The sequence below is a fragment of the Stenella coeruleoalba genome (genome assembly GCF_951394435.1).
Source record: "Stenella coeruleoalba genome assembly, chromosome: X".
Classification (NCBI taxonomy): domain Eukaryota; kingdom Metazoa; phylum Chordata; class Mammalia; order Artiodactyla; family Delphinidae; genus Stenella; species Stenella coeruleoalba.
In genome coordinates, this window is record NC_137152.1 from 16,125,350 (window position 1) to 16,149,505 (window position 24,156).

Genomic DNA, 24,156 nt, shown 5'->3' on the forward strand with positions numbered 1-24,156 from the left:
TTCCTTATGAGTACTAAAAACCAGTCCATGGTCTCAGACACATTCCACCTAGGTTAAGTGTTCAGGGACTCCATAGAGTAAGAAACATCAACTGCAATTGTCCACTCTTAGTTTCTGGTTTTTGATTTAATATTTTATAGTACCTCAGATTTTTATTCCAGAGTTTGCACACTTAGGAAAGGAAATTATACTAAGCATGGGATCAAAGATGTGCTTACTAAAAAAAAAAGATGTGCTTATTTTCTGAAGCCATGTGAAGGTTTAATCCTCTGTGTATTACTTTTCAACACTGAAGAGTTCTCTGGAGACCAGTAGAATAAAAGTTTCACAAGCTACATGAAGGATTTCTTTTACAGTTGCATACCACTTCAATGTGGCTAGTTAGGTCTAACTAGCCCTGCCCTTAATTTCATCTTACTAGAGTTGATGATGAAAAACTAACAAGGGGTAAATCTAAATTCCCAATAAAATACAAGCAAAAAACACCTGTACACACAATAAAATACATCCTAAACGCAAAGTAAGGGTATAATATACTCTGCAGCATGATACTGTCTTTATTATATTTCTCCACTGTATGTAGTTCTTCCATTCAGAAATAAGAGACCATCTTTTCATTAAGTTGTTATTCCCTCCTCTTTCCCCAGCTTAGGGATACTTTCCCAAAGGCTTAATTTGTACAAACTGTTATGAAATTAAATTTTCATTTACACATAGTTTAAGTGTTTATAAAGCACTCAAAATTGTAGCTCACACGTATATGACTTCTGAAAATAAAACGACACTTTGAACATAATCCTTTTGTTCTGCAAAAATATTCTACATACATGCATATGTTCAAAACAATCTTTTGTTGTTTGGGAATTTTCTATGCACAGTAAGTTAAAAAAAAAAAGTTGACAACTATATCAGTATCTCCAATGTTAAGATAACTGGGTGCCACCTAGTGTTTGATTTCTGCAACTACCAACTTTACAAATTCAAAACTGCTATTAAAACTCAGGTTCTAAAAACCGCCTTTTTTGTTGATGTTTATAGTGGCAAAATAAGATCATGAAAAGAATGTATACAATATCAAAATCAGTATAAAAATAGCCACATGCTACTTAAATATGAAAAACAGACCAATCATTTTTCACTTTAAATGCAGATTTCTGCCTCCATTAAACTGTACCAAAATCTCAAGGGAAAATTCATGTAAGTAACTGGAATATACAAAAATTCACTGTACAGTAAACAGGCTAGTCAAAACTAGGGCTTAATTATGATTCATAATGCGTGTACGGGGCTTCCCTGGTGGCGCAATGGTTGAGAGTCCGCCTACCGATGCAGGGGACACGGGTTCGTGTCCCAGTCCGGGAAGATCCCACATGCCGCGGAGCGGCTAGGCCCGTGAGCCATGGCCGCTGAGCCTGCGCTCCGCAACGGGAGAGGCTCACAGCAGTGAGAGGCCCGCGTACCACAAAAAAAAAAAAAAAAAAAAAAAATAAGTACATAATGCGTGTACGGCAAATGGTTTTACTCAAAACATCCATTTACTTACTGGAAGTGGTCAAAGTGGGAAAGGCAGTTAACGCATTTTTTTTCTTTTAGAAGAGCAGATGTGGTCTTTTACCCACAAGCTCCGTCACATCAAAAGAACAAAGTGGGTTTAACATTTAAGAGAATTCAGCATTACTAGTTTTTAAAGAAATACCTTAGAAACAAATCAGTCTGCTTTAACAAACTGCACTCATGCTAATGAAATTTTAATCTTCTTTAATGGGTCACAGTCCAAATCCAAATTGTTGAATAATCCTCAAAGAAAATGGAATGTGAAAGGTTGAGTTCGACTTAGATCTGGAAGGAAAAAGAACATCAGATCAACCAAAAGAAGAATTTTTATATTCCAACAGTCTACCACATGTAAGGGACACATGCACCCCCTTAGGCTATCTGGGAAACAAATCCAGTTTGAAGAGGAAATTCTGAACACTAGGTTTTTCTCAATTCTGGTCTGCTGTCATTGAATCTTTACAGCAGCCTTCAGAATGCTATACGTTATGCAGAATATTCTCAATAAAGTTTACTATTTTACTATCTCCTTCCTTTTGTGCTACTGATTAGAAATTTATTTTGGGGGTAGGAACAGACACAGGGAGTGTTACTTCCTTGAGAAACGGAAAAGTGAGATACCAAATTCTCCTCCCAGTCAACCTGGTTATAGGAGTGAAGGCTAGAACACACAGAAACCATTTGGAGAAACACCTTAGGGAAGAAGTCGGGTTCTCAGGTGACAGACAAAGCGACCCTTACGAAATGGCCAAGATAACTCAAATTCCTTTAATAACCACTACCTTTACTATCCCTTACTGCCAGCCTCAGTTCTGAAGAAGCATTGGCACAAACTGAGAAATACTTTTCTTAGAAAAGCTTAACCCTATCTAGGTCCTCACCCTATCACCTCTGTGTATGTGGCTTCATATTGAGGTATGTACTCTGACTAGGTTCTTTATTTCCTAAAAAAGGTCTTCTACCCCAGCTAAGCTGTCAAAATGTTGGGATCGCTCCTTAACCTATAACACAGTAGTAGCTCCATGTCAGGTTCTTGTCACAGAGTATCATCGATAAATCTACTGTCCAAGTGTCATTCACAGCTTAGTCACAAGAATCCTCTGGCTCAGGGGTTTCCAAAGGGAGATAACATAAAAAATAGAATGATATGGTTCATAAGAACCTAGGGGCAGGACAGGAATAAAGACGCAGATGTAGAGAACGGACTTGAGGACACGGGGAGGGGGAAGGGTAAGCTGGGACGAAGTGAGAGAGTGGTATGCACATATATACACTACCAAATGTAAAATCGGTAGCTAGTAGGAAGCAGCCACATAGCACAGGGAGATCAAGATCAGCTCGGTGCTTTGTGACCACCTAGAGGGGTGGGATAGGGAGGGTGGGAGGGAGGCGCAGGAGGGAGGGGATATGGGGATGTATGTATATGTATAGCTGATTCACTTTGTTATACAGAAGAAACACACCACTGTAAAGCAATTATATTCCAATAAAGATGTTAAAAAAAATAGAATGATGGATTTATTTCTTATCCCTTTTCATTTTTCTATTTTAGGGTATGCTCTGAAATACAGTATTGTATGTTTAAAAATTCATAAATGCAAATACACACTGGAGATATGTACTCAAATTTTCTTTAATTCATCATGTATTCTAAAATGGTTTGGAGATGCATCAAAATGTAAGATGGACTGAAGGATGAATAAAGGTATAGGCAGATATGTGATAAACCAAGTACAGAGATGTTAATTATAGAATCTCAGTGGTAGGTATCACTTAATTCAGACTTCCCCGAGACCAGCCTTTGTTTTTGTTCGGTTGGGTTTTTTGTTTTTGGGGGGTTTTTTGGCCGCACCGTGTGGCTTGTGGGATCTTAGTTCCCTGACCAGGGATCGAACCCAGGCCCTTGGCAGTAAAAACACAGAGTCCTAACCACTGGACCGCCAGGTAATTCCCAGCCTTTGTATTTCTGAAAAGCTCCGGTAATTCTGTTGCACAAACAATCCCGGTCAGGAGCAACTACTCTAGGTATACTAAAATTTCACCTTTGAATAAAATCAAACATTACTACTATTATTTTTAGATTTATATACACAGGTGTTCCTGAACTACATTTTTATTTAAAAGGGTTTAAAGAGCCCAACCCAGATTTAAGAGTAACTTATAATACCACCCCAGTTATTAAATAGATTTATATTGCCAGAAACTAAGTTTGAATTTCATTGAAATATTTTAACAGCAGAAGGGCAATGAGGCACTTATTCTTGTGAGCATTACTGCTTTATAGTGAGAAAAAACAACGCATTTTCCTCAAAATTAACACACCAACTCCAAACCAAGAGTTTGCCAATAGTGCATATCCAACAGATAAAATAACTGGCAAAAGGCCTCAATTTTAAGAGGGCGCTTTATTTTTTTGGTGGCTGCGCAGCACAGCTTTGTGGGATCTTATTTCCCTGACCAGGAATTGAACCCAGGCCACCACAGTAAAAGCGCCGAGTTCTAACCACTGGACCATCAGGGAATTCCCTTTAACAGGGCTTTTAATATTATGCTGTAATTCCAACACTTCATATGAAACTGGTTCAAACAAGATTATTCTTCTAACATACTAGTGTTTCAATTAAGAGAAGGCACGTTTGTATAACACAGGGAATATAGCCAATCATAGTAACTATAAATAGAGTATAACCTTTAAGAATTGTGAATCACTGTGAACTTCCATGGTGGTCCAGTGGTAAAATTCCATGCTCCAAATGCAGGGGGCCCGGGTTCGACCCCTGGTCGGGGAACTAGATCCCAGATGCATGCCACAACTAAGAAGTCCGCATGTCACAACTAAAAAAAAAAATCCCACATGCTTCAACTAAAGATCCCGTGGGCCACAACTAAGACCTGGCACAGCCAAAATAAAATAAATAAATAAATATTAAAAAAAAAAAAATTGTGAATCACCTTACAGTACACTTGTAACTTATATAATATTGTACAACTATATCTCAATAAAAAAAGGCCTGTTTCTTTGATAAAATCTTGTATTTCTCATAACTGTCTGCTAAATTTCTTAATAGCTATCTCTCTAGACACCCTTAACTTAAACAAGTTGAGATTCCAATGCCTAGCATTCATATTGCCAAAGCAAATATTGACCTTTTTAGGAAGAAATACTGAAAAAGATGATAAAATTCTCAAAGCATAAACAGTTTGACTAGCACAAACAAAAGTTGAAAAACTCAAGGTGAAAAATGCTACTTACATCATCAATGTCTTCATCATCATCTCCAATGTCATCAAACTGGATTTCATCATCATCTCCAGGACCAAATGTATCAGTTTCATTGATTTTAGCTAAAGAAACAATAACAAATATACTCATATAATATAACCAAGATGTTAGTAAAATGAATAAATTGCCCACTAAAAGAAGTGGTTGGATACCAAATGTTGCAGTATAAAAGGAGACTCTTACAAGTCAAACTTTTAAGTTTCATTACCAAAAAGACCCTCTTAACTTCTACCTAACAACCCTAGTATATAGAACAGTATTTTACACAACAAAATCTCTAAGTCAAAATGCAAACAAGTTTCTTTTGCTCACAAAGGTATTTTTAGTGAGGCAGGCTCTAATTACACAAATTCTAAAGCTATTACAACTTCCAGCTACACTTCAAAAAACGTCTGAGCACACGCTAACAAGCCACAAATCATCAGATAAACTCATCAATCAGAAAAATTTGGTCAAATCGTGCTTATCCCTAAATAACAGAAATGAACCAGGAAGTGCTAGTCCTATTCCCAGATATATTAGCATTTCCTAGATTGGAAATGCCAAGTAAATAATTTCAGCAGGGTTTTCATGCTCAAGTAAAATTATAGTTTCCTTGATAATATGCAACAGAACCAAAAAATAACTTCCAAGCAAAAAATGTAGGCTTACAAAATAGTATGTAAAGTCACTTCCCCTTTGATGAGGTCATGAGAAACTTATTTTTATTTAAGTTTTATGCGTTAAGAACGCCTAACTTTTGTACTGCAAGGGAGAAACAAAAAACGTTGATTTAACAAAATCCTATGGATACTATGACACTAGGATAAGATGAACTGAAAACTGACTTTTTAATAAAAATCGACAACAGTACCTAATTGCTATCCTTGCTTCACATTTAAAGATGAATAATGACAGTCTCTTTAGAAAGGAACTTTCAAATAAATACTATAATCAATTTATTCCGTTGACTGGCATTACGCAGAAGTTTAGGGCTTATAAAGGATAATTCCTCACCAAAAGTATATTTATTAGGAACAGAATCCCAGTTACTTTTTTCTTAAGGTGTCTAGTATTATGAAGTACAGGCAGGCATACTTGGAATGAATCACGTAAACTCAAAACTAAACATGCAAAATCCACAAAATTCTACCAAAATTCCTTCATCTAAATACCACCAGGTAATAACACCATATAACAGGTTAATGTAATATCTCAGACATTACCATGTTCTGGAAGTTCGCCATATGCCTTCAGACTTCTAGCCTCATCTGCATTGTATTTTAAAATTACATCAGCTTTATTATCCTTAAAAAAGAGACAAATAAGATTTACAAATGATTATGCCAAAATATTATCCGTTATTTCATAAATTAGTTTCAAACTGGATAGAAAATTAAATTTTACTGTTGTGTTATAAACTCCTGTCCTTTTTCTAAAAATTTAAAGTTTTCTCCTACCCTCTGAAAAACATCCTTGGGTTTAACCCAGTACAAAGAAGCTTGCATGCATAAATGAATAATGATCAACAAGCTTAGGGAAGACAGTTATAGATTTCACTTCAATGCAGAACTGTACAGACCCAATCTTTTGGATTATTTATAGTTACCCTTTGATTAGAAGTCTTTTGAAGTACAAAAATTCCCTGGGACCATAATTTACAGGTGATTAAATACTCTAATTCAAAAATTGAGACCGGTATAATGACCCAAGGAAATTATTATACCTTTCCACGTATCAGTGGTTCTTAGGGTACAAATCCATCAGAATCTCCTATGGAGCTTTTACACCTCCTAAAGACAGATAAATTAGGAGATGTGAAGCCCATGAGTGTGTATTTGTAAAAGATATGGGTATTTCTGATGCAAGTGTCCCACTGAAAACTAATGCTTCAGAATGTTCACACTTCCCCATCCGAAAGGAATCTGACTCAGTTAAGGAAGAAAAAAAGGGTTGAAGCTGATTGTTTCAACTTCAAAAATTCTCAAAGGCAACGTAAGTGATCACTATGATCCAAGAATCGTGTGATTCACACCAGCACTTCTTAAAACGGTAATGTGTACAGAAGCCCAAGTGGATTCTAGTTAAAACGCACATTCTGATTTAGGAGGCCTGGGGTGAGGTCCAAGAATCTGCGTTTCTAACAAGTTGTCAAAAGCTAGTGATGCTACTGGTCCCTGTACCACCCTTTAAGTGGCAGGGACATAAAAGAAGGATCATGGGAGATTACGAATTGGAAAACTTAATGTGGCTGTCATTTTATAGTATGAATGTTACACCTTTCAGAACCTTGATTTCCTTATCTGTCAAACAGGGAACTAACTAATTGCTCCTACTTCTGGGGTTATCTTTAGGATCAAAAGAAGAAAATGGACATTAAAATGGTACGAGTTTCAAGCAGGCTATCTCAACCTCAGCACAGCTGATATATTGGACCACATAATTCATTGTTGTAGGGACTGTCCTGTGCATTGTAGGATGTTTAGCATCACCCCGGTCTCTATCAACTAGATGACCAGCACTGACCCCTACCCCCAGGTGTGAAAACCTGAAATGTCTCCAGACACTGCCAAATGTACTCTGGAGGAAAATAATCACCCACGGTTGAGAACCACTGATTTAAGGTAAATATTTTAATTCTTTATTCTAGAACATATATTTAAAAAAATCAAAGTACGATCAAAGTTATAAAAATAGAAACAAGATCACTCAAAATGTAAATACATGGTGATGAGTTCCAATAGGTGGAAACCAAATGGATTTCATAGCCCTAGCATGAGTAGAGTCTCCAGGTTGACATCATGAAGGACAACTACCATTTTCTTCCTAAGTGCTCATCTAAATTTAGAGCACATACTTTTATCATGGTTTGTACTGCAATTACTTGTGTGCCTGTCTTACCCTCTCCACTACCAGGCCATAAGCATTTTGTGAGATGACAGCTTGACTCATTCAGTTGTATCCCCTAGAGTAATGGTTTCCAGATTTTGATTTCAAGACATATAAGTTAAAAAAAAAAAAAAAAAAAATGGAGGCAGGCAGTCCAACATAAAATTATTTTTATCTTGCCAACTAAGAACACCAACAAAACCACCACAATATAGTATCCCTCATTCCAAAAAAGGGAACTTTTTAAATATCAAAAAGGGAAAAAGGACTATTTAGCCTCATGAAAAATTCACACTGTCTGTGATTCTTCTATAGTGAAAATGCAGACTCCACAGACTGGCATTTGGGAGCCATGATCCCTGGGGTACCTAGCACAATGCCTAAGACAGAACTGGCCCTTAAGAAATGTTTGTTGACACAACAGTGAATAGCATACTGGCCTGGAACTGGTCAAATATGGTTATGACTTATGTTCTAAACATTAATTGCTCATAAAATTCAAGCAAGTAAACAATGAAAATTTTATTTTTACCTGGTAATCCCGTAGACCAACCAATATAATGTCTGAGGTATTTATCCAGACCTATAAAAGTCACAGGAGGTTACATTTAAAATAAAAATAATCAATCAAGAGCAATGTTGAGTCAGTCTTCCCATAAAATACACATACTATTCACCCAACTGTGGGTAAAGTACCTGTATTTAGAATTAGGAAAAAAACTACAGTAAGCAGCTGAGCCACTTTCAAATTTTCTATAATTTTGGAGATTAGAAAAATAACAATCTTATTTAACTACTTGACAGTTTAATAATTCCAGAGGACCAATGATTAGTTCAGAAATTAAGGGATTCTTAATACTGAACCCCTCTAAGTGGTCAGGTATCCATTACAACATATGAGAATAGTAAATTAGGAATGTGGTTTTATCTCCCTCCCTCCCTCCCTCCCACGCACCCAAATACACACAGGAAACAGAACTCCTTTAGTTTGGTAACATGAGCATTAACAAGACAAATTTTTAAAAAATCATAAAGCCAGGGATGGAGCGACTTTTAACCAACCTGATCAATAAATCTGCCTGAACACCTACCCTGATGAGAAATTAATCACTCCTATCCAAGGCAGCCCTTTCATGATCTCAGTTCAGGAAATTTAACATTAATACAACGCTTATTTACTGTAATTCATATTCAAATTTTCTTAACACTCCTTACAGCTATTTCCCCCACCCTCAAACCGGAACCCAAACAAGGGCCACCTACTGCATTTAACCATTGCATCTCTTTAATCTCCTTTACATTGAAATAGCCCGCCCTGCTGTTTTTTTTCCATTCATGACATTAACATTATATATACTAGCAGTCAGGCCATTTGTTTTGCAGTGTGTCCCTCAATCTGGACTTGTTAATTGTTTCCTCATGATTTGATTCAGGTTAATCATTTTGGGGCAGGAATAAAACACAGGTGATATAAATGAGTCTTCAGACAGATACCTGTATAAAATTACCATCAAAGATCTTGCTGTTTTGACTTAGAGGTAAATCACTGTTCTACTGAAATCTTTTGGGAACTTAGAAAAATGAGGTCCTTGGCCCATAAAAACCTTAGAGCCATTTTTTCCCCTTAACCATAATTTTATATTAAAGTAAAACAAGTCTCCACACTTACCTTTTTTCTCAGTTTCCCTCTGATGTGACATAACCTCTTTACACCATCAAAACACATCGCTTCTAATCGTCCATTTCCCAACATTTTGATTACCTGAGCATACTCTGGAGGAGGGAAAAGTAAAGGGTATAGGATATTGCTGAATTTTTGATAAAAGCAACTTAAAAGTCCACATACAACTGATTAGAACATACAGGTGTGTTGGTTAGGAATAAGTATATGCAGTAAAATAAGCACAAGGGAGTGATAAAACACCAAGCTAGTTAACGGCAGAGCCAGAACCAAGACTGTGTAATGCCATTTCTATGACAAGCTGTCCCTGCTATCAGAAATATTTTAATTATCTACTCATTTTGAGTTAAGTGGACTGTCCACTGTCTTCATGACCGTATGCTCTACTTCTGGAGATCAAGGTGGCCTGGCCCAAAATGTACACTAAAATGTATCTCATCAATCTCTCACTGTGGATCCTCGCCCAATTTTCGTCTCCTTTCCCTCAGAGGGTTAGTCTTTAGAGGCTAACTGCAACACAATTTTTGGTACACTGGCAAATAAAAATCAGCTTATATGTTATTAATGTCTGTTAAATTAGAATATCTTAGTGATTATTCTGAAGTTTTTGTAAAGCTGGAAAGATGCCCCCAGACAAAATGCCAAACTTTTAATCAACAATCTTTCCAAAAGGGTACCCAGGAAGCCACCCTACTTCACTGCCACTTGAAAAACTGAGATGATGAGCAGTGGCTTGCACACGGGCCGTCTCTTCTGTCATTAAATGACAGAAGACCGGGGGGGGGGGGGGGGGGGTCACTTCAGAACCTTTAGTTTACTCAAGTTGTATGCAAGACTGATTCCCAAAGAGGACATCCACCAATTTGTAAATACGCTGAAACAAAACTTTCAAAGGCTCGACTGTGGTATTGACAAGTGGAAGTGAGTTACTCAGACTACCGTGAACCTAGCACCCACCTAGGGCCTCAACACGGTTGGTCGATTTAAAGGCAGGCTCTCTTCCAAAGTGGGGGGAAAACGTGAAAAAGAAAAAGTAATGGCAGTCAAAATAAAGTCAACTGCTAAAGGAGGGCAAGAATCAAGGGTAAGAAATAAAAGGGTCTTTTAGCCAAATAACATGTTTCATCTTTAGTGGCTTATATATTCATGGCATGAACAAATCTACCAAGTTCTATAAAAAGATAATTAGAAAAAGTTCTTTGTTAAAAACTGCTGAAAATTACTGGGATAACTAGAAAAATTTAAATATGGACTATATATTAGATAAATAATATATTCACGAGTGTGATAATCCTACTGCAGTTACGTGAGAGAATATACTTGTTCTTAGGAGAAACATGATAAAGTAAGTAGTAAGGGAAAAGTATCATGATGTCTTCAACTAACTTCCAAATGGTTCAGGAAAAACACACACACGCACACAAAGATGAAGGGGTTAAAGGAATTCATGATACTTAGAGTGCAACTTTTCTGACAGTTTGAAATTACTCAAAATAAAAACATGGGAAATGGGGATGTATGTATACGTAGAGCTGAGTCACTTTGTTATATGGCAGAAACTAACACACCACTGTAAAGCAATTACACTCCAATAAAGATGTTAACCACCCCCCACCCCGAAAAACCCCCCAAAAACATAACTCTCAAAAACCAAAACCAAACAAAACATGGGAAACTACTGTTATGTATCTGGCACTTAACAAAAATCTTAATCAGTTTGAAAAGGTCAATTGTTCAGTTTCATTTTATTATGTTATGAAATTACATGTAATTTACATGCCTCAGATGCATTCCTCAAATACCCATGGTCTACTGAACATACTATGTAGCACCATTCGCTATCAAAAAAAGTCTACTAAGTCATGGAATTGTCAACCATAGCTTTTGAGGCTTAATTCCCTCTGAACTGCTCAATTCATTCTTAGTTGTAACATGAGTGTTCACATAAAACAGTGAAACATACACATTTACAGAAATGCCATCAATCCTCAGCGCATGCTGAGTATACCAAGAAATAACTACCAGAAGAAAGGCTCTGGAGAAGTGTGGGGGATGAGAAACGGAGAAGAGCAAAAGGGGACATGTGGTTTTTTGCTCAGGATTATGAACAGTATCTCTTTTATGTTGAGAAATTGAAAACCTTACTTAAGAAAGAAAACTATTACTGAAAGAAATCTAACTTATGAAAATGCTTACCTTGCCCATCTTCTTTGAACACCAGCTCTCTCTTTTCAGATTCATTCTCATTCTTACCTCTGCGTCTATTTTTACCTCCTTTACCTAATGGTTTTAAAGAAAAAGACATTAATTATCTGCAAAACAGAAAAAGAAACCAAACTAGGGCTTACAGAATGTTCTTTAAAAGCCACTTAAATTATAAGAAGTACAATCTACTATGTGTAATATAAATAAGCTACACGAATATATTATACAGCACAGGGAATATCGTATTTTACAATAACTTTAAACAGAGTCTAATCTACAAAAATACTGAATCACTATGATGTACACCTGAAACTAATATAATGTTGTAAACCATACTTCAAACAAACAACAAAAACCTGAAAAAAATGAAAAATTAAAAAATTCACCTAATTTGGTCATGTATCTCCAATCATATTAAACATATACATGTCATCACTTCCCTACCCTTCCTGGAAATCCCTTTTGGGATACTGCTGACATAAAATACAAACAAACCAAAAGGAGATATCATAAACATCACGACTACTTGGTTGAATACACTGCTCAGTGAACTCCTCCTACAGTGGCCCACAAGGACCAAGGAGGGATATATAACGGATCATGATAAATTTTATAAAATGGGGTCTCTCTTGTACCTATTCCCCCAAATGAAAGGTCTGTGTGCAAAAAGAAGATAATTGGGCCGGGGCGGGCGGTGGGTAAAGTTTTATCAACTGGAAAGGGACACTGATTTTGTGGCAGTAGAGGGAGAGCAACAAGTCTGGCAACCCTGAGAGTTTACATTTTGTCCTATAGCTGTAGGATACATCAAGCAAGTTAAAAAGCAAGGTACTTAGAAACAAAAGACAATGGAGACACGATGACCCAAAACCTATGGGATGCAGCAAAATAAGTTCTAAGAGGGAAGTTTATAGCAATACAATCCTACCTTAAGAAACAGGAAGCATCTCAAATAAACAACCTAACCTTGCACCTAAAGCAATTAGAGAAAGAGGAAGGAAAAAAATCCCAAAATTAGCAGAAGGAAAAAAATCATAAAGATCAGATCAGAAATAAATGAAAAAGAAATGAAGGAAACGATAGCAAATATCAATAAAACTAGAGCTGATTCTTGGAGAAGATAAACAAAATTGACAAACCATTAGCCAGACTCATCAAGAAAAAAAGGGAGAAGACTCAAATCAATAGAATTAGAAATGAAAAAGGAGAAGTAACAACTGACACTGCAGAAATATAAAAGATCATGAGAGATTACTACAAGCAACTCTATGCCAATAAAATGGACAACCTGGAAGAAATGGACAAATTCTTAGGAATGCACAACCTGCCAAGACTAAATCAGGAAGAAATAGAAAATATGAACAGACCAATCACAAGCACTGAAATTGAAACTGTGATTAAAAATCTTCCAACAAACAAAAACCCAGGACCAGATGGCTTCACAGGCGAATTCTATCAAACATTTAGAGAAGAGATAACACCTATCCTTCTCAAACTCTTCCAAAATACAGCAGAGGGAGGAACGCTCCCAAACTCATTCTACGAGGTCACCATCACCCTGATACCAAAACCAGACAAAGATGTCACAAAGAAAGAAAACTACAGGCCAATATCACTGATGAACATAGATGCAAAAATCCTCAACAAAACAGTAGCAAACAGAATCCAAGAGCACATTGAAAGGATCATACACCATGATCCAGTGGGGTTTATCCCAGGAATGCAAGGATTCTTCAATATACGCAAATCAATCAACGTGATACACCATATTAACAAACTGAAGGAGAAAAACCATATGATCATCTCAATAGATGCAGAGAAAGCTTTCGACAAAATTCAACACCCATTTATGATAAAAACCCTGCAGAAAGTAGGCACAGAGGGAACTTTCCTCAACATAATAAAGGCCATATATGACAAACCCACAGCCAACATCGTCCTCAATGGTGAAAAACTGAAAGCATTTCCACGAAGATCAGGAACAAGAACAAGGTTGCCCAGTCTCACCACTCTTATTCAACATAGTTTTGGAAGTTTTAGGCACAGCAATCAGAGAAGAAAAGGAAATAAAAGGAATCCAAATTGGAAAAGAAGAAGTAAAGCTGTCACTGTTTGCAGATGACATGATACTATACATAGAGAATCCTAAAGATGCCACCAGAAAACTACTAGAGCTAATCAATGAATTTGGTAAAGTAGCAGGATACAAAATTAATGCACAGAAATCTCTGGCATTCCTATACACTAAGGATGAAAAATCCGAAAGTGAAATCAAGAAAACACTCCCATTTACCATTGCAACAAAAAGAATAAAATGTCTAGGAATAAACCTACCTAAGGAGACAAAAGACCTGTATGCAGAAAATAATAAGACACTGATGAAAGAAATTAAAGATGATACAAATAGATGGAGAGATATACCATGTTCTTGGATTGGAAGAATCAACATTGTGAAAATGACGCTACTACTCAAAGCATTCTACAGATTCAATGCAATCCCTATCCAACTACCACTGGCATTTTTCACAGAACTCGAACAAAGAATTTCACAATTTGTATGGGAACACAAAAGACCCCGAATAGCCAAAGCAATCTGGAGAAAGAAAAACGGAGCTGGAGGAATCAGGCTCCCTGACTTCAGACTATATTACAAAGCTACAGTAATCAAGACAGTATGGTACTGGCAGAAAAACAGAAATATAGATCAATGGAACAGGATAGAAAGCCCAGAGATAAACCCACGCACATATGGTCACCTTATCTTTGAGAAAGGAGGCAAGAATATACAGTGGAGAAAAGACAGCCTCTTCAATAAGTGGTGCTGGGAAAACTGGACGGGTACATGTAAAAGTATGAAATTAGATCACTCCCTAACACCATACACAAAAAGAAACTCAAAATGGATTAAAGATCTAAATGTAAGGCCAGACACTATCAAACTCTTAGAGGAAAAAATAGGCAGAACACTCTATGACATAAATCACAGCAAGATCCTTTTTGACCCACCTTCTAGAGAAATGGAAATAAAAACAAAAATAAACACATGGGACCTAATGAAACTTCAAAGCTTTTGCACAGCAAAGGAAACCATAAACAAGACCAAAAGACAACCCTCAGAGTGGGATAAAATATTTGCAACTGAAGCAACTGACAAAGGATTAATCTCCAAAATTTACAAGCAGCTCATGCAGCTCAATAACAAAAAAACAAACAACCCAATCCAAAAATGGGCAGAAGACCTAAACAGACATTTCTGCAAAGAAGATATACAGATTGCCAACAAACACATGAAAGGCTGCTCAACATCATTAATCATTAGAGAAATGCAAATCAAAACTACAATGAGATATCATCTCACACCTGTCAGAATGGCCATCATGAAAAAAATCTATAAACAATAAATGCTGGAGAGGGTGTGAAGAAAAGGGAACACTCTTGCACTGCTGGTGGGAATATGAATTGGTACAGCCACTATGGAGAAGAGTATGGAGGTTCCTTAAAAAACTAGAAATAGAACTACCATACAACCCAGCAATCCCACTACTGGGCATATACCCTGAGAAAACCATAATTCAAAGAGTCATGTACCAAAATGTTCATTGCAGCTCTATTTACAATAGCCAGGAGATGGAAGAATCTAAGTGTTCATCATCGGATGAACAGATAAAGATGTGGCACATATATACAATGGAATATCACTCAGCCATAAAAAGGAATGAAACTGAGTTATTTGTAGTGAGGTGGATGGACCTAGAGACTGTCATACAGAGTGAAGTAAGTCAGAAAGAGAAAAACAAATACCGTATGCTAACACATATACATGGAGTCTAAGAAAAAAAAAAGGTCACGAGGAACCTAGGGGTAAGACGGGAAAAACGACACATACCTACTAGAGAATGGACTTGAGGATATGGGGAGGGGGACGGGTAATCTGTGACAAAGTGAGAGAGTGGCATGGACATATACACACTACCAAATGTAAAATAGATAGTGGGAAGCAGCCGCATAGCACAGGGAGATCAGCTAGGTGGTTTGTGACCACCTAGAGGGGTGGGATAGGGAGGGTGGCAGGGAGGGAGACGCAGGAGGGAAGAGATATGGGAACATATGTATATGTATAACTGATTCACTTTGTTATAAAGCAGAAACTAGCACACCATTGTAAAGCAATTATACTCCAATAAAGATGTTAAAAAAAAAAAAAAGCAAGGTAGTAACTGCCTGATCTTGGAAGTAACCAAGATGTCCTTCAGTAGGTGAAAGCATAAACTGTGGTACGTGCATAGAATGGAATACTATTCAGCAACAAAAGGAAATGAGCTATCAACCCCCCCAAAGACATGGAGAAACCTTAAATGTATATTACTAAGGGAAGGAAGCCAATCTGTAAAGGCTGAATAGTATGATTCCAACCATATAACATTTTTGAAAAGGCAAAACTATAGAGAGAGTAAAAAGATCAGTAGTTGCCAGATGGGGAACGGGGAAGGAAGGACAGGTGAATAGGTGAACAACAGGATTTTTAATGCAGTATGGTACTGTAATGGTGGATACATGTCACTATATATTTGTCAAAAATCCATAAAACGTACAACACAAAGAATGAACCTTAATGTAAACTATGGACTATCTATAGTGGCTCATGTAAGATATTAATAATAGAGGAAACTGGGAGGGTGGGAGTTGGAACTCTGCAATTTCTGCTCATTTTTTTATCAACATAAAACTGCTCTAAAAGACAGTCTGGTAAAAAACAGTAAAAATCAAAGTACACTAGGGATGCAATCAGCAAAATCTAGCTGGGGGTTGGGGGATGACGGGGACGATGACAACATGGGGACGAATCCACAAGACAATCTGTTTTCTTCAACAGATACATTATGAAGAAAAAAAACCCCACAGATGGATGAAGAACCTACCAGTTAGAAAAGACTTAAAAGATATCAACCAATGACAATGTATAGCCCATATGTGGACCCTGATTTGGTGCGGACGGTGCAAGTTTAGCTGTGAATTAATGATGTCCGAGGCCAGGAGTTGAGTACATGGAGGCTCATTATACTAGTCTACTTTTGTATATGTTCAAAATTCTTCATAATGTAAGTTTAACAACAAATAGAGCAAGCTGAAGAAGAGTATAAAGCTACCATTGTGTAAAAAAGGGATATTCATACTGGCTTACATATAAAATATCTCTGGAAGGGCACGTACAAGAAAGTTAATGACTGCCTGTGAGAAGAACTCATTGGCAAGAGGACACACTTAGGAAAGACATTTCATTCTACACTTTTTGAAACCTGAATCGTGAACTTTTCTATTCAAAAATCTTAAATAGGGCTTCCCTGGTGGCGCAGTGGTTGAGAGTCCGCCTGCCGATGCAGGGGACACGGGTTCGTGCCCCGGTCTGGGAGGATCCCACATGCTGTGGAGCGGCTGGGCCTGTGAGCCATGGCCGCTGAGCCTGCGCGTCCGGAGCCTGTGCTCCGCAACGGGAGAAGCCACAACAGTTAGAGGCCCACGTACCGCAAAAAAAAAAAAAAAAAAAAAAAAAAAAAAAAATCTTAAATAGTTCAACAAAAAATAGAGGTGTGACATGATCCTCTGGGTGGGAAAACTGGTAAGAAGGTCACTGTCCTTATTACACATAGAATGAAGCACACCTAGCCTGACCGTGAAGAGGAAGACACAAATAAGAGGAATATTTCTGAGATGGAAACAACATGGGAATTGTGACCATATGTGAAGGGAGGAATAAAGGATACATGGAGCTTTCACAAAACTTCTCAGGATCTCAATTCCAGCCTCTATAAAATGAGGGAGTTAGAACAGAAGATTCAAGTGCCTCTATATTCTTTCTACCATGTAGGGTTCTAGAATTCTTCTATCTACCGGTAGCCTTAAAAATCTGTACCCTCCCTCCCATTTTCCATACTTTAAATAATGACACTGCTGATCATTTCTCAACTCTTTTTCTGACTTTTAAAGGGCCACTTGCACTATTCTTGACCTTTCATCACCCCTACCCCTTCACTATGCCTATCCCTTTTGAGCTTCATTAAGTCCAAATTCTCAGCTTCTGCTTACCTACTTTCTAAGGAAAAATTTCTCTCACCTACCTCTTCTATGCTAAGAATTTTACATCTCATCCTACTATTTCAACTAAGCTTTGGCCTCATTTCTAATGTGAGGCTCAGCACATTTCCAGTGAATGGGCTACTGTCATTCAAATTTTACTCAAAACTCAAATTACTTTCTTTTACAAAGTTGGTCCTTAATAAACATCCTTATTTCTGTTAGTGGTAACATAACTACCTTAAAGAATATAAGTCTTTCAACCTATAAGCATGACAGCAACCTACCTCTCATTACTCCTCTTCAATTTCCCTATGCTTCAATCCAAGCAGACTTCTCGCTGTCCCAGTAACTCGCCCTTAACAAGCTTATGCCTATGAGATAGGCATTATTTTGTCTTTATCTCACAAGAGAGAATGAAGTGAGAGCTGGTATTTGCATCAGGCAGTATCACCCCAGTGATTATACTCTTAACCAGTATGCAGTAATGCCACCCATTGACTTGTCACTATCACTCTATGAGATAATAAGTCATTTATGCCCAGTTTACCAGTGAGTTTACTGAAGCTCAGAGAAGCAACACTATTAGTGAGTGGGGGTGACCAGATCCAACCTAATCCTTTTTTGTTCCTGGCCCCCACATTAGGGTATCTCTCCACAGCATTCTGTTCCCATTCTAGAACCTAAACCACACTGGCAGCCATTCCAAAAGACAGAAGAACGGTGTTAAGTGGTAGCGACACTAAGGGACTCACGGGACGAGCCTGGAAGCAGCAAAAACAGTTCACAGCCCAAACAGAATAAAGAACGTGTACCTGGCCACTGCAAAGACAGACTCTTAACTTCCTGAGTCATGTGCACTTACTCTGTCCCAGGGGCAGTCTCACAATGCTCTGTGCTATGTTCGGCAGGCCTCTACAATGTCTGACCCACCCAGAGTCCTCAGAGCTCATTTCCTAGAAAGAGAAAAGTATCCTCTGCTTCAAGCCACCAACCATGCCAAATCTTCAAAGCAGAGTGGGCATCAGTGCAAGTATCACAACTACTTTGTTTACTGAGTCACATATTTAGTTGGAAAATTCTTTGAATCAATCACTCAAGAGTAGCCCATACATTCCTAAAGGACTGGTGATTTTAAAACTAAAAGTAGTAACTTCTTTAAAGTGTGGGAGCACCTTACCCCAACTGCTCTTCATAAGTGGGCCCAAGGCTACCTTTTTTCCCTGAGGTAATAAACTGACAGAGTCTAGAGGATTCTAGAGGAAATAAGCTGGTAAGAATCAATCCAAATCAAGTCATTCAACACACAGTTAGTGGCAACACAGTTAGTGGCAACATACAGTTAGTGGCAACACAGTTAGTGGCAACACACAGTGACAATACGTGTGTAAACATCACAAAGATTATGTTCACAGGCTCTGGCTTTTCCAATGAATAAAAACAGAAAAATAATCACGAATTTATTTCACATTAGTAAACTGCATCTCATAAAACTCGGGAGTCTTGAAAAGTACTGTTCCTCTAAGATAACAAGTAAAGATAACAGATGGGTTTTACAACTATAGGAATGCTTAAACACCAAATTCAGAATGGTGGCTACCTCCTGGAAGAGATGAAGAGAGGGAGCGGAAGGGGATTGGGGAGGGGAACACAGAGGGCTTTAACTGAATATGTGTTGTAATTCTCAAGTTCAGAGTAATGGGTTGATTCCCCAGGCATTCACTGCATTATTTATAATTTTTGTATGCCTCATGTGTTATTTATAAAAGAATGATTCATTGCTTGTCAATTTACCAGAATTAACCATACCCTGATCATCCCCTTCCCTATTTTATTGCCATGTAATGAAATGAACTTTAAAGGAGGTTTGTGAACTAGATGTGTTTTAATGTAGTTCAGTCCCTTTGGAACCAAGGGAGAGCCTATTATTCACCTAAGGGTGGAGTCAACAGAAGGGAGGTGACTTAATCCAACAATTATTTACTGAGCATCTACTAAGTGTCAAGTGCTAGCAACCCAATGTGGCGTCTCATTGCAGTGGCTTCTCTTGTTGTGGAGCATGGGCTCTAGGCGCGCAGGTTTCAGCAGTTGTGGCATGTGGACCCAGCAGTTGTGGCTCGCGGGCTGAGCTGCTCCATGGCATGTGGGATCTTCCCGGACCAGGGCTCGAGCCCATGTCCCCTGCATTGGCAGGCGGATTCTTAACCACTACACCACCAAGGAAGTCCGAATCGCTCGCTCACTTTAAAGTGGCTAACTTTATGTGATGTGACTTTCACCTCAATAAATTAAAAAATACAGTATACGACATTAGGTATATTATATACTTACACTCTAGACACCCTTGAGACAATAGGGGAAATTTGAAAATGGACTGGATGTTGGATGATGTTAAGAAATTACTGTTAGAAATTTAGCATTGATAATGCAACTGTAAATATGTCCCTCTGCCATTTGGGCCACTGACACCACAAAAGCCCGCCCTGAGCTGTGGGCCTCCGGGAACCCCACCCGGACAGAAGTTGAGCACCAGTGCTGGTCCTGCAGCTTTCCTCTCGGAGCTTCCCCACCCCCGCCCTTCTCCTTGGCCCGCTGCTGCCAGTTAGGCCCTGCCGCTGGGATGCTGCAGAGGGCAGGCTGGAGCAGAAAGGGGATTTGCTTCTCGGTTTACTGGCATAAACTCAGCAGCAGTCTTCTGGCTGTAACTGCTTTCAGTGGTTGCAGATGATTCCCTTTTGCTTTGCCCCAGAACCAACCTCACAGGGTCCTCAAAGACCCTGCTATCGACAGCGCCCCCTCTTTAGAGGTCTGGGCCCCTCCTCCAAGTTTTGTCAGGTTTGTTTGTTTTTCTTTAATTGGAGTATAGTTGATTTACAATACTGTGTTAGTTTCAGGTGTACAGCAAAGTGATTCAGTTATACATATATATGTATATATCTAAATTCTTTTTTTCTGATTCTTTTCCATTATGGTTTATTACCATAAATTCAAAATACTGAATATAGTTCCCTGTGCTCTACAGTAAATCCCTGTTGTTTTTGTCAGTCTTAATAATAACAACCTCTCTCCTTTTTTCCCTCCAGTTCTAGGAGCCATAGCTGTTTCTAGCAATTGCTACCTTAGGGTGGTTCCCTTTTTGCCTTTTCAGCTCTCCAATACATGGGTTAACCAACCTTTATATTATAATGATTTTTTTTTTGATGTGGACCATTTTTAAAGTCTTTATTGAATTTGTTACAATACTGCTTGTTTTATGTTTTGGTGTTTTGGCCGTGAGGCATGTGGGATCTCAGCTCCCCAACCAGGGATCGAACCCGCACGCCCCGCATTGGAAGGCGAAGTCTTAACCACTGGACCACCAGGGAAGTCCCCTATTCTTTATATTAAATTTTGTCTGTGAAAATAACTTTTATTGCTATCTTTTGACAGGACATGACTGATGCATCAACTGCAGACAGTTATTCATTATATTTGCTTTATAGCTTATTGTAGGTCTGAAATCTTTCATTCTAATATTTTCATTTTACCATTTTAATTAGCAACCAAAAAATATAAGGTAGCTAGGAATAAACCGGACAAAAGATGCACATGAAATGTAAGGAGATATTAAACAACACCTAAATAAAGGAAAGATATACTGCATTCAGGCATGGGAAGACGAATATCCCTAAAGATGCCAATCTTCTCCAAACTAGATACTACTTCTCCAATAGTAGTATCTAGTTTGTGTCTTCTCCAATAGATACAACCTTCTCCAATAGATACTACTATTGCCCTTCAGAACTTACAGTCTAGTGAGGAAATCGGAAATCTCATCGCCAGAAATAAAGGTGAAAAATAAGATATCTATTGAATGGATCCAGTTACCATCTCAGATGATGTAGGTTACAAGAAAACCATGACTTTGAAAACCCTATTTTGTCACCCCGTCTTTACCAGAATAATTAGCAGTATAATACTTGCTACAAAAAGGAACGGCAAGTAAGAGGGCAGTGAGGTGGAGTGCCCTGAGAGAGCTGCACCAAATCTCGCACAGAACTGCAACCAAATACATCAAGGAATAAAAAGAGTAGTGACAGCTACAAAGAGGAAATGAGGTAGAATTCCTGGAGCCAGCTGTGAAGTAAAAAAGAGAACAGAGTAGGCCTGGGTCAGGGCAGGGGTCTCAAAGATGACTAATCAAAGGAAACTTGTGGGTTGTGAAATACATGCCTCTCCTGTAGGAAAATACCTTTTCCCTGTTTCGACTTCCACAATTTCCTCTGAGAAATTGTAAGAATACTGAAGACAGAAACACCATTAAGTCTTAAAAAAGGAATTTCTTTAGGACTGTTCTGCTTTTACCTAGATTAGGCCTTCCATTTTGCAAATTCCAAATAAAATTATCCTCAAATCTGACAGTTTGTGAATGTTTGGCCTAAGAATGGTAGGAACTGAAAGGTCTTTACTCCCACCACAATATATACCGATCTGGAGCAAAAGTAGAAAACTTGGCTAAATATGGAACAGGTGTTCTGGGAAAAAGAAAGCCCCGTAAAAGGATGGGTAAGAGTAAGTCTCTAGAGAGGAACCTTAATGCATCAAGGTTTCGTCCACTATTTACAAAAGAGAGAGGGAGTAGTCTCAACAATACCCAACAACTGCCCATAAAGAATTCCATGCAGGAGTACCTGATGGCCACTTAAAACAGGCATCACCCTTTGAAAGTTAAGAACTGCCGGGAAGGCCAAAGACGCCCATCTGCGAAGCCCAGGCGGCCACGGGGGAGGTCTCCCCACAGGTCCCTATAGTGCCGGGGTCAGTCTGGCGCGAATCTGGAGCAGAAGCACACGTCCTCCCGCAGGAGGCCCTACAAAAATGGCGTCGGCTCCACCCCAATGTGACCAAACTGGAAGACAGGAGTAACTTCCCAGCTCCTCTCCCGAGCCCAGGATCGCGTCCGGATCGCCCAGCTGCGTGCAGGCAGGGCGGAGAGGCAGGTTACTGCCGCCTAGGAGATCCGGAGGCCGCGTGCACAGCCGGGGAGACCGGGCCGAGCGGAGTCGTGGTCCCGGGGTCCAGGCGGCATTACCTTTATTCTTAGGCATGGCGGTGACGACGGCCTCGCTGCGTCTCCGACTCCTATCTGGGTGGCGGCGGCGACTCCTCCGAGGGGCGACGCGTGGGACAGCGTGACACGAAGCAGGCGGGGGAGAGCGGATCGCGCGCGCGCGAGAATCTAACAACCGAGCTCTTCCGAGATCCGCTTGCACCCACGCTGGGCCGCGACAAATGGCGTCGCGGCTGCTTGCGTCGCTTTTCCCCGCCTCCCAGCGCCCTCAGGGCCCGCCCCCACTCCCGGCCCTACGGCGTAGGCGGGGCCGACTGACGCCTATGGTCAGAGCGGAGGGTGACGCGGTCCCGGAGCGTTTACCGCAGTTTGCCAAACCCCTTGGGGGACTGGGCCGTGAGCAGGCAGAAGGCGGAATCCGGGAGGGAGTGGGCGGGGCCCACCACAATAAAGGCGGGTTCTGGTAGCGCCCGCTGCTGGCTGCTTTGTGGCAGACTGGCGTCTCAAGGTTTGAGCTGCGGGCTCATTAACTCTAATCTCAACAGCTCAGTCTTAACTTGACCCAAAGCGTAATATTTGCATGACACTTGTTATTACTTTATAAATATCTGTGTTTCCTACCTCACTGTAAACCTTCTTTGGCAGAGATCACATCTCTTGCTTACTATTACCAGCATTTAGCAGAATGTCTGGCACATAGTAAGTGCTCAACACACAGGAAGGGAGGGGAGAAGACAAACTGAGTGTTAGGGGCTGCATTGTATCCTCCCAAAATTCGTATGTTGAATTCACAACCCCCAATACCTCAGGATGTGACTTTGGAGATAGGGTCTTTAAAGAGGTAATTAAATTGAAATGAGATCATTAAGGTGGGCCCTGATCCAATATGACTGGTGTCTTTATAAGTAAGCAGAGATTAGCACACAGCACAGAGGGGAGCATCGCATGAGTAAGAAGGCGGCCATGCTAGAAGCCCAGGAGAGACCTTAAAAGAGACTAACACTGCGGACACCTTGATCTCAGATTGGTAGCCTTCAGAACTGTGAGAAAATAAATTTTTGTTGTTTAAGCCACCCAGTCTGTGGTACTTTGTTTATGGTAACTTCAGCAAGCTAATACAGCTGACTATGCAGGATGAATAGCTTTATTTTTAAGTAAGCTTATTTTAAATAAATCACCTTTCTGAAAACATTAGCATTTCAACATTTTCTAAGGAGGTGGACATACCTAAGTGACAGAGAAATAAAGTACAATTGTCAAACAAAGTGGTTCTCTACCAGGGACATTTGACAGTGTCTGGAGACACTTCTGGTTGTCACATCTGGGGAAGGAAGGCCGTGTTGCTGGCATCTCGTGGGCAGAGGCCAGGGGTGCTGCTAAACATCCTACAGTGCACAGTACAGGCCTGTCACCCCTAAACAAAGCAGTATCCAGCCCAAAACA

General features: G+C 39.3%; 1 protein-coding gene across 1 annotated transcript; it reads right to left on the reverse strand.

Annotated features, from left to right (window-relative positions):
• Positions 1-1,732: 1,732 nt before the first annotated feature.
• EIF1AX (eukaryotic translation initiation factor 1A X-linked) lies at positions 1,733-23,115 on the reverse strand. The gene is made up of 7 exons (XM_079911707.1): positions 22,735-23,115; positions 11,583-11,666; positions 9,375-9,478; positions 8,238-8,288; positions 6,043-6,124; positions 4,808-4,899; positions 1,733-1,839 (listed from the first exon to the last, which is right to left on the reverse strand). The coding sequence occupies exons 1-7, from the start codon at positions 22,748-22,750 to the stop codon at positions 1,834-1,836; spliced, it is 435 nt and encodes a 144-aa protein (XP_079767833.1). The 5' UTR covers positions 22,751-23,115; the 3' UTR covers positions 1,733-1,833.
• Positions 23,116-24,156: the final 1,041 nt, after the last annotated feature.